The 12842-nt window shown below is 36.8% G+C and overlaps 1 protein-coding gene across 1 annotated transcript in view; it reads left to right on the top strand.

Moving 5' to 3' along the window:
- The window catches only part of LOC109002294 (UDP-glucose:glycoprotein glucosyltransferase), a 35320-nt gene that overhangs the window by 11429 nt on the left and 11049 nt on the right, over nt 1–12842 (top strand). The window contains exons 10-29 of the mRNA XM_018979973.2: nt 1675–1827; nt 2009–2107; nt 2215–2379; nt 2602–2670; nt 3704–3792; nt 3954–4116; nt 4224–4358; nt 4457–4556; nt 4869–4963; nt 5079–5191; nt 5330–5537; nt 5804–5863; nt 5986–6131; nt 10336–10437; nt 10661–10808; nt 11164–11220; nt 11302–11432; nt 11570–11658; nt 11778–12124; nt 12235–12324. Coding sequence (XP_018835518.1) covers nt 1675–1827; nt 2009–2107; nt 2215–2379; nt 2602–2670; nt 3704–3792; nt 3954–4116; nt 4224–4358; nt 4457–4556; nt 4869–4963; nt 5079–5191; nt 5330–5537; nt 5804–5863; nt 5986–6131; nt 10336–10437; nt 10661–10808; nt 11164–11220; nt 11302–11432; nt 11570–11658; nt 11778–12124; nt 12235–12324 — 2559 coding nt within the window. The remainder of the gene's footprint in view (nt 1–1674; nt 1828–2008; nt 2108–2214; nt 2380–2601; nt 2671–3703; nt 3793–3953; nt 4117–4223; nt 4359–4456; nt 4557–4868; nt 4964–5078; nt 5192–5329; nt 5538–5803; nt 5864–5985; nt 6132–10335; nt 10438–10660; nt 10809–11163; nt 11221–11301; nt 11433–11569; nt 11659–11777; nt 12125–12234; nt 12325–12842) is intronic.

The following is a 12842-nucleotide window of genomic DNA, read 5'->3' as shown; positions in this document are numbered from 1 at the left end:
TGGCACTGTTGATGAATTAATATTGTGGTGTATTATTTATCTGATCTAAAAGTTATGGTTGGAGAAAAGTTCTCAATTGCATTTTTATACTTGATAATCCATTCTGTATATAAAAGTTTGAATAACTGCGAAGTTTGTTTTGGACAAAAACATTATTAATGATTTCTTACAATACCCATATATCCAATTTATATTTTATTCCATATGATAAATCTTTTGTTCTTTTTATCAGTGATTCCATATGATAAATCTCCAATGAATTTTGTGTGAAGTTAGGTTAGCCAATCCAATTGTGTTCTTAGCAATCTACTAGAGTTCTCACTTTGTCTCTAACAAATATTGTTATCGAGTCAGTCTTTATCCCTTGATTTTTCTTTTGTATAAATGCAAATTATGTTGAAAGTGTAGAGGGGCACAACTCAAGTAAATTGGAAGTATATGGGAGAGACACCTAACTAACAATAAGAAAAATGACCTAACTAGGTGTAATCTCATGTATACTTCCTGTGTACTTGGGCTATGCTTATTTTAATATCAATAAAATGTCTTCTTACTTATAAAAAAAAACAATAAGGAGTCGTTTGGATTCGAAGATGAGTTGAGATGGGTTGTGAATAGTAGTGAAATTATTGAGATGAGTTGAGGTGAGATGGTTTTTGGATTGGAAGTGAGTTGAGATGGTTTTAACTTTTTGGAGATGAGATAGATGTGGGTCCCACAAATTATTGCATAGTGTTTTTAATAAATTTGTTTTATTTATAAATATAATTATTCCTTAAGTAATAATAATTTATAAATTATCTACCCAATTTTTTATTTTTTATAATATATTTTATAATAATATTTTCTGGATTACAATATTTTTTTTCTAACGGAATTTGTTTGTAAAATATTAAATACAAATTGATTACAAAAAATTGTTTTAAAAATGATTTTTAAATTGTTTTCAAAATCGTTAAATAATAATTTTGACTATTATATATAAAATAAATTTTTATTTTACACCCGTGTGAAGGAGGGCTGGGTGAAGGCGTGGGTCTTCATTTGCATTCATTACACTGGTTGCATAGAAAAGTAAAAAGCAACATAAGCTATTTTGTCCTATATGAAAACAAATAAAAAGTTTGGAGAGAGTTTGCTGGGAAGAGTTTGAAATGTTCTGAAGTGATCTTCGAATCCAAACCACGCCTAAGAAAAATAGCAAAATTCCATAAAGTCTAATAGGTTGGAGAATGGGGAGCTATTGTGAGTGGTCAACCAAGGATAGAAATTGTTTCGAATTATGGCTTTTAAGTCTGTCACTGTCCTCTCGCAGTTTTCAAACTTTTGGACATAGCATTCTTGCCAAATTCACCATATTAAGCACAAGGTGACATTCTTTAAACATCTGATTATAGTAAAGAGCATAAGGGTTCCACCAACAATGTTATATTAAAGGATGCAACTTTTTAGTCACAAATTTTCGTTTCTTCAGTTTGCACTGTAAATCTTTCTTAATACTCGTCAAAACAAAAAAATGGTTTTGAAAAGTATTTAGACACCTTTAGAGAGACAAAAAAAAAAAAAAATCTTTTCAACTTGGTGAATATGTATTTTGATTGCTACTGGAGTAAATATATCGTTTTAGGTTACGAATAGCTAAACTTATATTATTGGCATTATCAATAAACACAGATTCCTCATGCCACTATTCGGAAACTCCTGTCAACTTTGTCTCCTTCAGAATCCAATATGTTCCGCATTGATTTTCGTTCAACTTCTGTTCATTATCTCAATAATTTGGAGGAAGATGCTATGTATATGCGATGGCGGAGCAATTTAAATGAGGTAGTTCAATCCTTCTTTCTCATTTTTTATACTAGGAAAGTGTTGCAAGTTCTTTTTTAATAGGTAAGCAATCATTTTAGTAATAAGGAAAAGGCATTGCCCAGGTACATTGGCCGTTTTATAAATTTAGGTTGTGGATAGCATCCTATCTTTCTTTTCTTTTTTTCTCTTTTTTATGCAGATATTGATGCCGGTATTCCCTGGACAATTGCGCTATATTCGTAAGAACCTTTTCCATGCAGTTTTTGTTCTTGATCCAGCTACCATTTGTGGCCTTGAGGTAAGTTTAGTTTCAAATGTCCTCATTTTCTTATTACGCTTTACCTTGCTGGCCAGATTTTTAATGTTTGTTTCTAACTTTTTTATTGTTACTGTGGAATCTTTCAGTCCATTGAGATGATTATGTCTCTGTATGAGAATAATTTTCCTGTGAGATTTGGGGTTTTATTGTACTCTTCAAAGTTTGTCAAGCAGATAGAAATGAACAGTGGTCAGATTTCTTCCTCTGCCAAGGAGGATGACAGTCAAAATAAGGAGGATATATCCAGTTTGGTAATTACTTTTTTCAACTTTGTATTGCCTGTTTGCAAAGATTTTAACTCAGAATGAGGTACTGCCCACTTTCATACTGTCTGTGCTATCTGCACATAGCATGGTATGCTATATATATCTTCCGGCATTACTCTTATAATTGCTGGTAAATATTGTTGAAAATGTTTTCGTTCTGCACACCATGAAAGAGTATCGTTATTGACATGTTTTTGTTTTTGGCAGATTATACGTCTCTTCATTTATATCAAGGAGAACCATGGAATTAAAACATCTTTCCAATTTTTGGGCAATGTATGGGTTCAGCTCTTTACCTATATTTTTAACATATATTCTTTAATGCAATTGAGATGTAAACTTGATCAATAAAATCTCTTATTACTTATCATAAAAAAAGAAAAAAGAAACGTTCGATGGGAGAAATTAAGGATTTTTTCTTTAGTGCTTTATGTTTGTGGGCTAAGGCTTTTGTAATGAATGGTGAAGAATTTCTGGATTACTTTAGGGCTCGTTTGTTTTCAGAGATGAGATGAGATGAGTTAAGATTAAAGTTAAAAAGTTGAATAAAATATTGTTAGAATATATTTTTTAATATTATTTTTGTTTTGGGATTTGAAAAAGTTGAATTTTTTATTTAATTTTGTGTGGGGATTTGAGAAAGTTGTAATGATGAGGTGAGATAAGATGAGATGAGATGTTTCCTGAAAACAAACGAGGCCTTAGTCTTTTCTGTCATTTTTAGTTGGTGTATGTAGGTATTTCCTCTTGTCTACCTCCTGTGTACTTGGACTATGCCTATTATTGGTAATAAATCTCTTGTTAATTACCACAAAAAAAAAAAAGATGTAAACTTGATCATTTCTCTCTCAGCTGCTTCTGGGAAACTTTGCTGCTATGCTGCTGTTGTTTTTCTCTCTGTTCATTACTAATAGTCTAATACTAACGTTAGAGAGAACACTGTGCCTGCAGTACATAAAAATCTAAATAATACGTGCCGTACAGAAAAGTAGCTGGGTCTGAATTATTTTGTTAATTTTGGACTTTGGTTCAGAATTTTCATGTGTTTTGCCTAGACTCGTCTTTCTTGCCACCCAAGTGACATAACTTTGAACCTTCTAATGTGGCTTAGTTGCACTCAGTGGCTTTGTAAAGGAAATTTTCTTCTGTTTCAGATGGTCTGTAAACTGCTTCCTGCTTGATAGCAGCATGACACTATATGTATAACAGCACCTTTCCATACTGTCTTGTACTTCAATGCTCTGGCAGTATCTTTCTGAAAAACCTTTATTTATATTTAGACGAGAATTATTTTGTACATATGTGGCAGATAAATAAACTACGGATTGAGGCAGATGATTCTGGAGATGATGCACCTGAAATGCACCATGTTGAAGGAGCATTTGTAGAAACAGTCTTGTAAGTTAAAAGAATATTTTGGTTAATTTCCATGACTTGTATGCCGATTAGTAATGATGTATTCTCATTTCAGCTTCTTTCCTTGAGCATTCTAAAAATGGTAATTATTTATATGAAATCTATGTGACCTTGCATTAAGTGACATCATTCTGTTTCTGCAGACCAAAGGCAAAATCTCCACCTCAAGATATACTCCTCAGGCTGGAGAAGGAGAGAACTTTTAAAAATGTGTCAGAGGAGAGCTCCATGTTTGTGTTTAAGCTGGGTCTTGCCAAGCTGCAGTGCCGCCTCTTGATGAATGGACTTGTCTTTGATTCTAATGAGGTATTGCTGAAGTTTTTTTTTTTTTTTTTTAATTTTTTAAAAAGAAAAAAAAAAGAGTTCAGCATGCTTGCGCTTGGCATTTTAAATGCTGTAATTACTTTGAACAGGAGGCTCTTTTAAATGCCATGAATGATGAGCTTCCCAGAATACAAGAACAAGTTTACTATGGGCATATAAATTCTCACACTGATGTGCTGGACAAATTCCTATCAGAAAATGGTATTAGTCGCTATAATCCACAGGTATAGCATTTGATAAATTGTATGAAATCTTAGGTCCATATTACCTTTTTGGGATATGTCTGAAACATTACTCAAATATTTCATTCTTGTTGATGCAGATCATTGCTAACGGCAAACCAAGATTCATATCCTTGTCTACATCTATTCTTGGAGGAGAATCTGTGCTGAATGATATTAACTACTTGCACTCTCCTGGAAGTAAGCTGTGCTCTAGTTGATATCATTAGCTTCACACTTACAATGTTTCCAAGTCAACCTCAAGTGGTGGTGTAGTGGTCTTGGGGCGAGCCGTATAAACCGGACGTCCTAGGTTTGAAACTCCGCATTCACACTCTTGGGGCATTGGGGTAATTTTCCCTTGAATTATCCAATGTGCACTTGTGGGAAACTTCATGCCGAGGGCCTGTGTACTCCCGGGATTAGTCGGGACTTTATTCTTGGATATCTAGTGCAAAAAAAAAAAAACATTGCCAAGTCATTGTCTTCCTGACATGTGCTTTCTTTATGTAGCTATTGATGATTTGAAGCCCGTGACTCATCTTCTTGCTGTTGACGTTTCATCAAAGAAAGGAATGAAGTTTCTACGTGAAGGCCTTCACTACCTGGTTATTGTTTATGACAGTGCACATTTGTTCACGATTATCTCTGCTATGACTACCATCATCATCGTCACTGACATCATCATTAGTGATGCTTTTCAATTTGTGCATTATGATGCAGATAGAAGGTTCTAGTCGTGCTCGACTAGGTGTGCTGTTTAGTGTCAATTTGGATGCTCGTTTATCTAGTCTCCTCTTTGTGAAGGTGTTTGAAATCACTGCATCATCATTTAGGTACAGAGTTTATAAAATCTTGGTTTTGTGCAAGTCAATTTTGTAAACTTTTGTTTTTTGTTTTATTTGTTTTGAATTCAAGTCTCAGTTCAATTTCCTTTTGAAATGTGTATGCCTTCCTTTTATGGGTTTTTTCAGTCATAAGAAGAACGCATTATACTTTTTGGAAAAGCTTTGCTCATTCTACGAGCAAAGGTACTTTGCATCTTCTGGAGCAGATGACAACACTAAAGCATTTTTGGATGAGGTGTATGAGCTTGCTGAGGTTAATGGGTTACCATCCAAGGCCTTCAGATCTGCTCTTCCTGAATTTTCTGTCAACCAACTAAGGAAACATGCAAATAAGGTATATGAATGTTTGTTGCCTTTTGAATTCTAGATGTTTTTATTATACTACATTGGTAACAATTTTATCTTTCCGAAGTGTTTAGCTGTTATTATTTGGACCTTCTCCTTCTGTCTTCATCAGAGTCAGTCTCCTATGGGTTGTAACAAATGTCATTTCACAATAGTTCTGTTCATAGTACTTATTCCTTTGTTCTTTTTTCACCTGTCTTGAGGATGTTAAACACTTTTGCTCTTGGAAATTTAAATATTTATGATGGAATGTAGGTTTCACAATTTTTGCAAAGACATGAATTTGGTGCTAATGCAGTCATTACTAATGGAAGGGTGAGTCTTATGGATTTTCTTCTTCCTTTTTTTCCCTTGGAAGTTGTTGGTAAATTGTATTGTAATTCCCATGTACATTATGCAACTGTCATTTTTATGGTTATAGTTTGTTATCTGGATAGGTGATGTCTCCCATTGATGAAAACAACTTTTTGAGCCATGATCTACATCTTCTAGAGTCTGTGGAGCTTAAGCAGAGAATAAAGCACATTGTCGAAATTATTGAAGAAGTGAATTGGCAGGACATAGGTCCTGACATTGTAACTAGGTTAGTTGGTTTTCTCCTCCTTGTCGATTATCTTCTCTCATAACTTTTCTTTTTTACTCCTTTTTTTTTTTGGGGAGGTGAACTTTCTGCATGTTTTTTTTTTATACATTTGGGGAGGGGGGGTTTCGAACCCAAGACCTCCATTTTTAAGTCTGGGGGTTTATGCCAATCAGACTCCTTTTTTGGAGTCTGCATGTTTTCTCATATCTGCTCCTTTTTTCATTTATGTAAATATCTGTAGCAATCTCTCTCTCTCTCTCTCTCTCTCTCTCTCTCTCTCTAACCAACTGTTGCCTGGACTCATCCTACCTCCAAGTTTCCTTGAACACTTAAAAAAAAAAAAGTTTCCTTGAACTCTCATTTTTGTGAATTTCTCCAACAATCAAAATCCATTTTTATAGTGTGGCATGACCCATGGTTTCCCTCCTTTTTGCAAGTACAACACAACACTGCTTCTGTTGCTAATAATACATGGCTAATATTTTCTCAACTGATATTGTCCGCACCTAGAAAACCACTCCTAAAGGAGCCTGCTTATCCTAACGCCTTACCAATGGAAGAGAGGGAGTGTGAGGGTTACCTATCAAAAAATAAAAAAATAAAAAAAGGGCGTGTGAAGGGATGCAAGGTAGGCTAGAAGATGGAAGGTTCTCACCTTAAAATTTATTTTCTTGGAATGGATCCACTAGACCCTATCCGCACCCCACCTCCAAACATGAACGAGTACAAGAGTTGACTGAATGAAGAAATCAACTCCACTTCTCAATCCTGCACTAAGCTTATAAAGGTGATATTCCATTGTCATGTACCATGAGAAAGCTGCCAGCAATCAGCCACCGAGGCCTCCTTACATTGAGAATTCCAGAACAATTTTGGCAAAGTTGCATATGACCTGCTCACTCTAGTAGAATAGCACAGCAATTTGCCATACTTAACTTTCACAAGCATTTATAACATTCAACACCTCTAGGAATTGTTGGGTTTGAAAGATCCAATCAGTCAGTCCACCATCAAATTTCCAAAAATCAAGTCGCAGATGTGACGTTGAATCCCTCGTTGTCCCTCAAATCAGAATTTGCATTGATGGTGTCATGGTTGGTATGTGGTGGTGGGTTTTGGGTGTGGCTGCCTTCTGGGTCAGTGTTTCGGTTTCTTTTTTTTGATAAGTAAGAGTAAATTTATTGATACGAATGAAATAGGCATAGCCCGTGTACACAGGAAGTATACAAAAGAAAACCTAAATACATTCTAAGATCATGAACTTAAAGACAAGAAGTCATGCACATTGTTTCCATTAAGAACAATGGCTGAAAACCAAAGCATTAAAGTGTGTACAAAAAAATTCTGAAGCTCCACCATTGTACGCTCCCTATCTTCAAAGCACTGCTCGTTTCTTTTTTTTTTTTTATCAGTAAGAGAAAGATATTATATATATGAATGAAATAGACATAGTCCTTGTACACAGGAAGTATACATAAGAACTCCTAGTTACATTCTAAAGACGGTAAAATAAAGACAAGAATTCCTGAACATTATCCCCATGTAATACAATAGTGGAAAACCAACACATAAGAGTATGGAGAAAAAAATTCATCAACTCGGTCCTTGAACGTTCCTTATCTTCAAAACACCGAGCATTCCTTTCCGTCCAAATATACCGCATAATGCACAACGGAATCATCTTCCATACTGCTACCACTTGATGACTGCCTAGCATGTTTGGCCAACAACCCAACAAATCCACCACCCTCATAGGCATAACCCAAGCAACATCAACCCTTAGAAAGATTTCATCCCACAGCACCTTTGTTAACTCACAGTGTAATAATAGATGATCCACAGATTCTCCATTCTTTTTGCACATGTAACACCAGTCCATCACTACACAACCTCTCTTTCTCAAATTTTCTGCGGCCAATATCTTCCCAAGAGCAGCACACCATACAAAAAAAGCCACTTTCGAAGGCACACGGGACCTCCAGATACTCTTCCAAGGAAATTGAATACTACCAAGTTGTGTTGTTAAAAAGCTGTAATATGCCTTCACTGTACATATCTTGTGGTTATTAGACCGCCACTTCGAACTATCTCGCTGAGCCATAGGAGTCTCCATCGAGTATAATAAACTGAAAAATTCTGCAACTATAGGTAATTCCCAATCATGGAAATCCCTAAGAAAAAGAACATTTCATTGTTGCATACCATGAGAGTATACACGCATATCCGCCACTGAAACTTCCCCGTTAACTGCAATACGATATAAGGCCGGAAAAACCCTCTCCAATGCATAATCTCCACACCACACATCCCGCCAAAACCTGATACAAGCACCCTCACCAACTACAAAGCGTATTTGATTTACAAAACCTGGCCATCCCTTCCTTATGTACTTCCATAAACCCACACCATACCTCTCTCTCACTTCCTTAGAGCACCAACCACCCCAATCGACCCCATGTCTAGCATCAATAGTTTCCTTCCACAATGATCCCCTCTACAAATGATATCTCCAAAGCCATTTTCCCAATAAAGCTTTATTAAAAATTCTAAGGTTACACACTCCCAACCCCCCATTCACAACTGAGGCACATACAGTTTTCCATCTAACAAGATGGAACTTCTTCTCCTCCCCCATGCCTCCCCATAAAAATGCCCTGAATAGTTTCTCCATTCTGTTTACCACCCCTACAGGCATAGGAAATAAAGATAGAAAATATGTAGGAAGGTTAGTTAGTGTACTCTTGATAAGAGTGAGGCGACCCCCTTTTGATAAATATACCCGTTTCCAACCAGCCAGCTTTTTCTCTACCTTCTCCACTACTCCATCCCATATAGCTCTATTCTTGAAAGTTGCTCCCAGTGGAAGGCCCAGATATTTCATTGGGAGCGATGACACCTTACAATCCAAAAGGCTTGCTAAACTGAGAATATTAGAGACCTCCCCCACAGGAACCATCTCAGACTTGCCCAGATTCACTTTTAACCCTGACACTGCTTCAAAGCAAAGTAGCAAAGCTCGTAAAATTTGTATCTGGCTACTAGTCGCTTCACAAAATACTAACGTGTCATCTGCAAAAAGAAGATGTGAAATGATAATGGAACCACCAGAATCATTGCCCACCTGAAATCCCGATAAAAAACCTCCCCAACAACAGCCTGCACCATCCTACTTAAAGCCTCCATAACTATAACAAATAGAAGAGGAGATAGAGGATCTCCCTGCCGCAATCCCCGCGAACTGTCAAAAAAACCAGCAGGTGTGCCATTAACCAGAACCGAGCGGTTGAAATACAATGCTGCATCCATGCAATCCACCTATCCCCAAAACCAGTTCTCTCAAGCAAATATAAGAGAAAATCCCAATTTACATGATCATATGCCTTCTCCATGTCGAGCTTGCACAGAACACCTGAACCTCCCTCCTGTAATCTGTAGTCCAAGCACTCATTTGCAATGAGTACTGAATCAAGAATTTGTCTCCCTCGAATGAAGGCGTTCTGGGACTTAGAGATCACTGCTCGTTTCTTTCCCACCAAATACACCACATGATGCACAACGAGATCATCTTCCACACTGCTGCCACTTGAGGACAACCATGACTCTTCTTCCAGCAGGCCAATAAATCCACCACCTCATTGGCATTACCCAAGCGACGTCGACTCTTCTAAAGATCTCATCCCGCAACACACTTGTTACCTCACAATGCAACAGTAAGTGGTCCATAGATTCCCCATTCTTTTTACACAAATAGCACCAATCCATCATGACGCAACCCCTCTTCCTCAACTTGTCCGTGGTCAAAATCTTCCCAAGAGCCACAGTCCAAGTGTTTCGGTTTCTATGGGTATTTGGGTCATGTTTTGAGAAAGGTTGGTACAGCTAGTGGTGAGGCTGCTGACTAGTTGTATGAGGTCTTCGAGTAAATTCTACTAATACACCTGAGCCCTCTGATCTCCAAGTTCTCATTCTTTAACTGGGAACAACTTCAGCTAATTGAGAGAAGGGGGACCCTCAGCCATAGAGAACTGAACCTGGCTTGCATGCCACTGACCCACAAGACTTTAATCTACAGTAAACTTGTTTGCTTTCAATTTTTTTTTAATCTTGTGTTTAATTTATTCTGGATATCAGTTTGAGTTCTTTACTACTGATCTTTTAAGCACATATAAGATTCCGTTGATGTTTTTCTGAATGATATTTTCAGTAAATTCATTAGTGATGTTATCTCGATCGTGTCATCATCAATGGCTCTGAGGGATCGAAGTTCTGAAAGTGCACGTTTTGAGGTTTTAAATGCACAATACAGGTAAAGGAAACTACTGCTCATTGGCATTGTCACGTTCTCACTATTTTTCCATTCTCATTACATACAAGAGCAATCATTTTATGTTCTTTAGGCAATGAAATGAGGATAAAGAGAAAAGCACAAGCGTGGTTTTAGTTGAAATAAGACTTTTTTGTTGGTTATATGCTGAAATTCTAATATTTTTTCATCCCTAAAATCTTACCATGTTCTTTATTGTGCACAGTGCCATTGTTTTTAGTAATGAAAAGGCTACAATTCATATTGATGCGGTTATTGATCCTTTGAGTCCATCCGGCCAGAAGCTCTCTTCAGTTCTTCGGGCTCTGCAGAAATACGTTCAGCCTAGCATGAGAATTGTGCTAAATCCATTGGTGAGTTAATGTTCTCTGTTTTTTCATACATTGTTAATTTCATTTTTGATAGATGAGGAAAAGTCAAAAGTAAAGGAGGGCCAAGAGGCAAGTACATTGATTATTTATCTATTGTTTAGGTAAAGTTTTCTTACATTTGTGATATTTGAAACATGTCTGCTGCAAGAAGGGATAAAAGAGAATCTTGAATCTTTTATAAAAAATGAATGCCCCCGTCTTTTACTTATTATTTTCTATCCCCATTTTACCCTATATGTTCTTGCATTTTTACTTAGATGTCACTGTTTCTTCCTGTTAGTCAATAAGATGAAGTTCTATCTATTGTGAGGGACTAACTTTTTTTTTCTCCTGCCAGAGTTCCCTTGTTGATCTTCCTCTCAAGAATTACTACAGATATGTAGTACCCACTATGGTATATCCAGGATGTTTTATTCTTACCAACTCCTATTTTGAGTAACCATACTTGGTGCTTAGTTCTGTTATGATTTTGTAGGATGATTTCAGCAGTACTGACTATACGATAAATGGCCCTCAAGCATTTTTTGCTAACATGCCATTATCCAAAACCCTCACCATGAATCTTGATGTTCCTGAGCCTTGGCTTGTTGAACCCGTAATTGCTGTGTAAGCTTCAACGCTTATATAACAATTATTTTCTCTGATAATTGCTGTGTAAGCTTTATTTCACTTATACAACAAAAGTATATCAATTGATCTTTTCATTGACATTTTCCCTTTCTTACCTTGTTGTGCATTTTCAGCCATGACCTGGATAATATTTTGCTTGAGAACCTTGGTGACACAAGGACATTGCAAGCGGTGTTTGATCTTGAAGCTTTTGTCCTTACTGGTAAGGTTTTGCTTATTAAAGATAATTGAACTTTGGTGCTTCCCATGACTGGATAATCAGTTGAGGCAATAAATTGCCAATCCTGTCATTTGTTTGCATTAATAAGCCACCTTAACCAGGTCATTGTTCTGAGAAAGATCGCGATCCACCCCGAGGCCTTCAGCTGATTCTTGGAACTAAGAGTACACCCCACTTGGTTGATACTATTGTGATGGCTAATCTGGGTTATTGGCAAATGAAAGTCTCTCCTGGGGTGTGGTACTTGCAACTTGCATCAGGACGAAGCTCCGAGCTTTATGTTTTGAGGGAAGATGGTGATGGAAGTCAGGAAAAGCCACTGTCAAAACATATTACTATCAATGATTTGAGGGGCAAGGTGGTTCGATTGGAAGTACTGAAGAAAAAGGGAAAGGAGAATGAAATATTGTTGGTTTCTGATGATAATGACGATGCACTAGACAGGAAAGTGAGTGCTTGTTAAATTGTTGTCCAGATGTCATTTTAAGGAATAAGGTTTGCTGGAGAGCTATATACTATTCTGTAGCCTTATAAATGCCTTGTGTTAAATTTTAATAGGGAAATGGCTGGAACTCCAATTTATTGAAATGGGCTTCTGGCTTTATTGGTGGCAGTGAACTAGCAAAAAAGAGTGAAAGCACCTCAGTGGTGAGAAATTTTTCTTCATCCTCCCTATCCTGCTCTCCATTTGTGTACACTCGTGCTCTTATTTGAATTGCACTGAAGTCCTCTTGTGGATTTTATGGAATCCCTATGATTCACCTTTACAGTTTTCGGATTAACTGATCTCATGGTAGGATATGTTGTGTATCTTGACAGTTGTCACTTAATCGTGCATCTGATACATGTTCCACTTGTGCTTTCACGCGGTATAATCTGTAATGGTTTTTATGACCCTAGCTTTAGTGTTCTTAATCTGGATGAATATATCCTTTTGTACATGGAATGTGCATTTTAGTGTTAGCTCTAGTGTGGAAAATGGTCCCTACATGTCTCATGTGGGTGTATCTGGAGGGAAATGAGTGATAGAAATTCTGAGAATTGGGAGTGGATGATAGAGGAGCTCTAAACTTTATTTCTCAATTCTCTCTGGACAGCCCCATAGACTTTAATGAGCTTACTCTACATGATTTTCTTGCATCTATTTCTATTTCTGGCTACTTGGA

This window comes from Juglans regia, chromosome 16 (assembly GCF_001411555.2).
Source record: "Juglans regia cultivar Chandler chromosome 16, Walnut 2.0, whole genome shotgun sequence".
Lineage (NCBI taxonomy): Eukaryota > Viridiplantae > Streptophyta > Magnoliopsida > Fagales > Juglandaceae > Juglans > Juglans regia.
The sequence above is the reverse complement of the archived record's forward strand: the minus strand, read 5'-3'. Positions and strand labels throughout refer to the sequence as shown.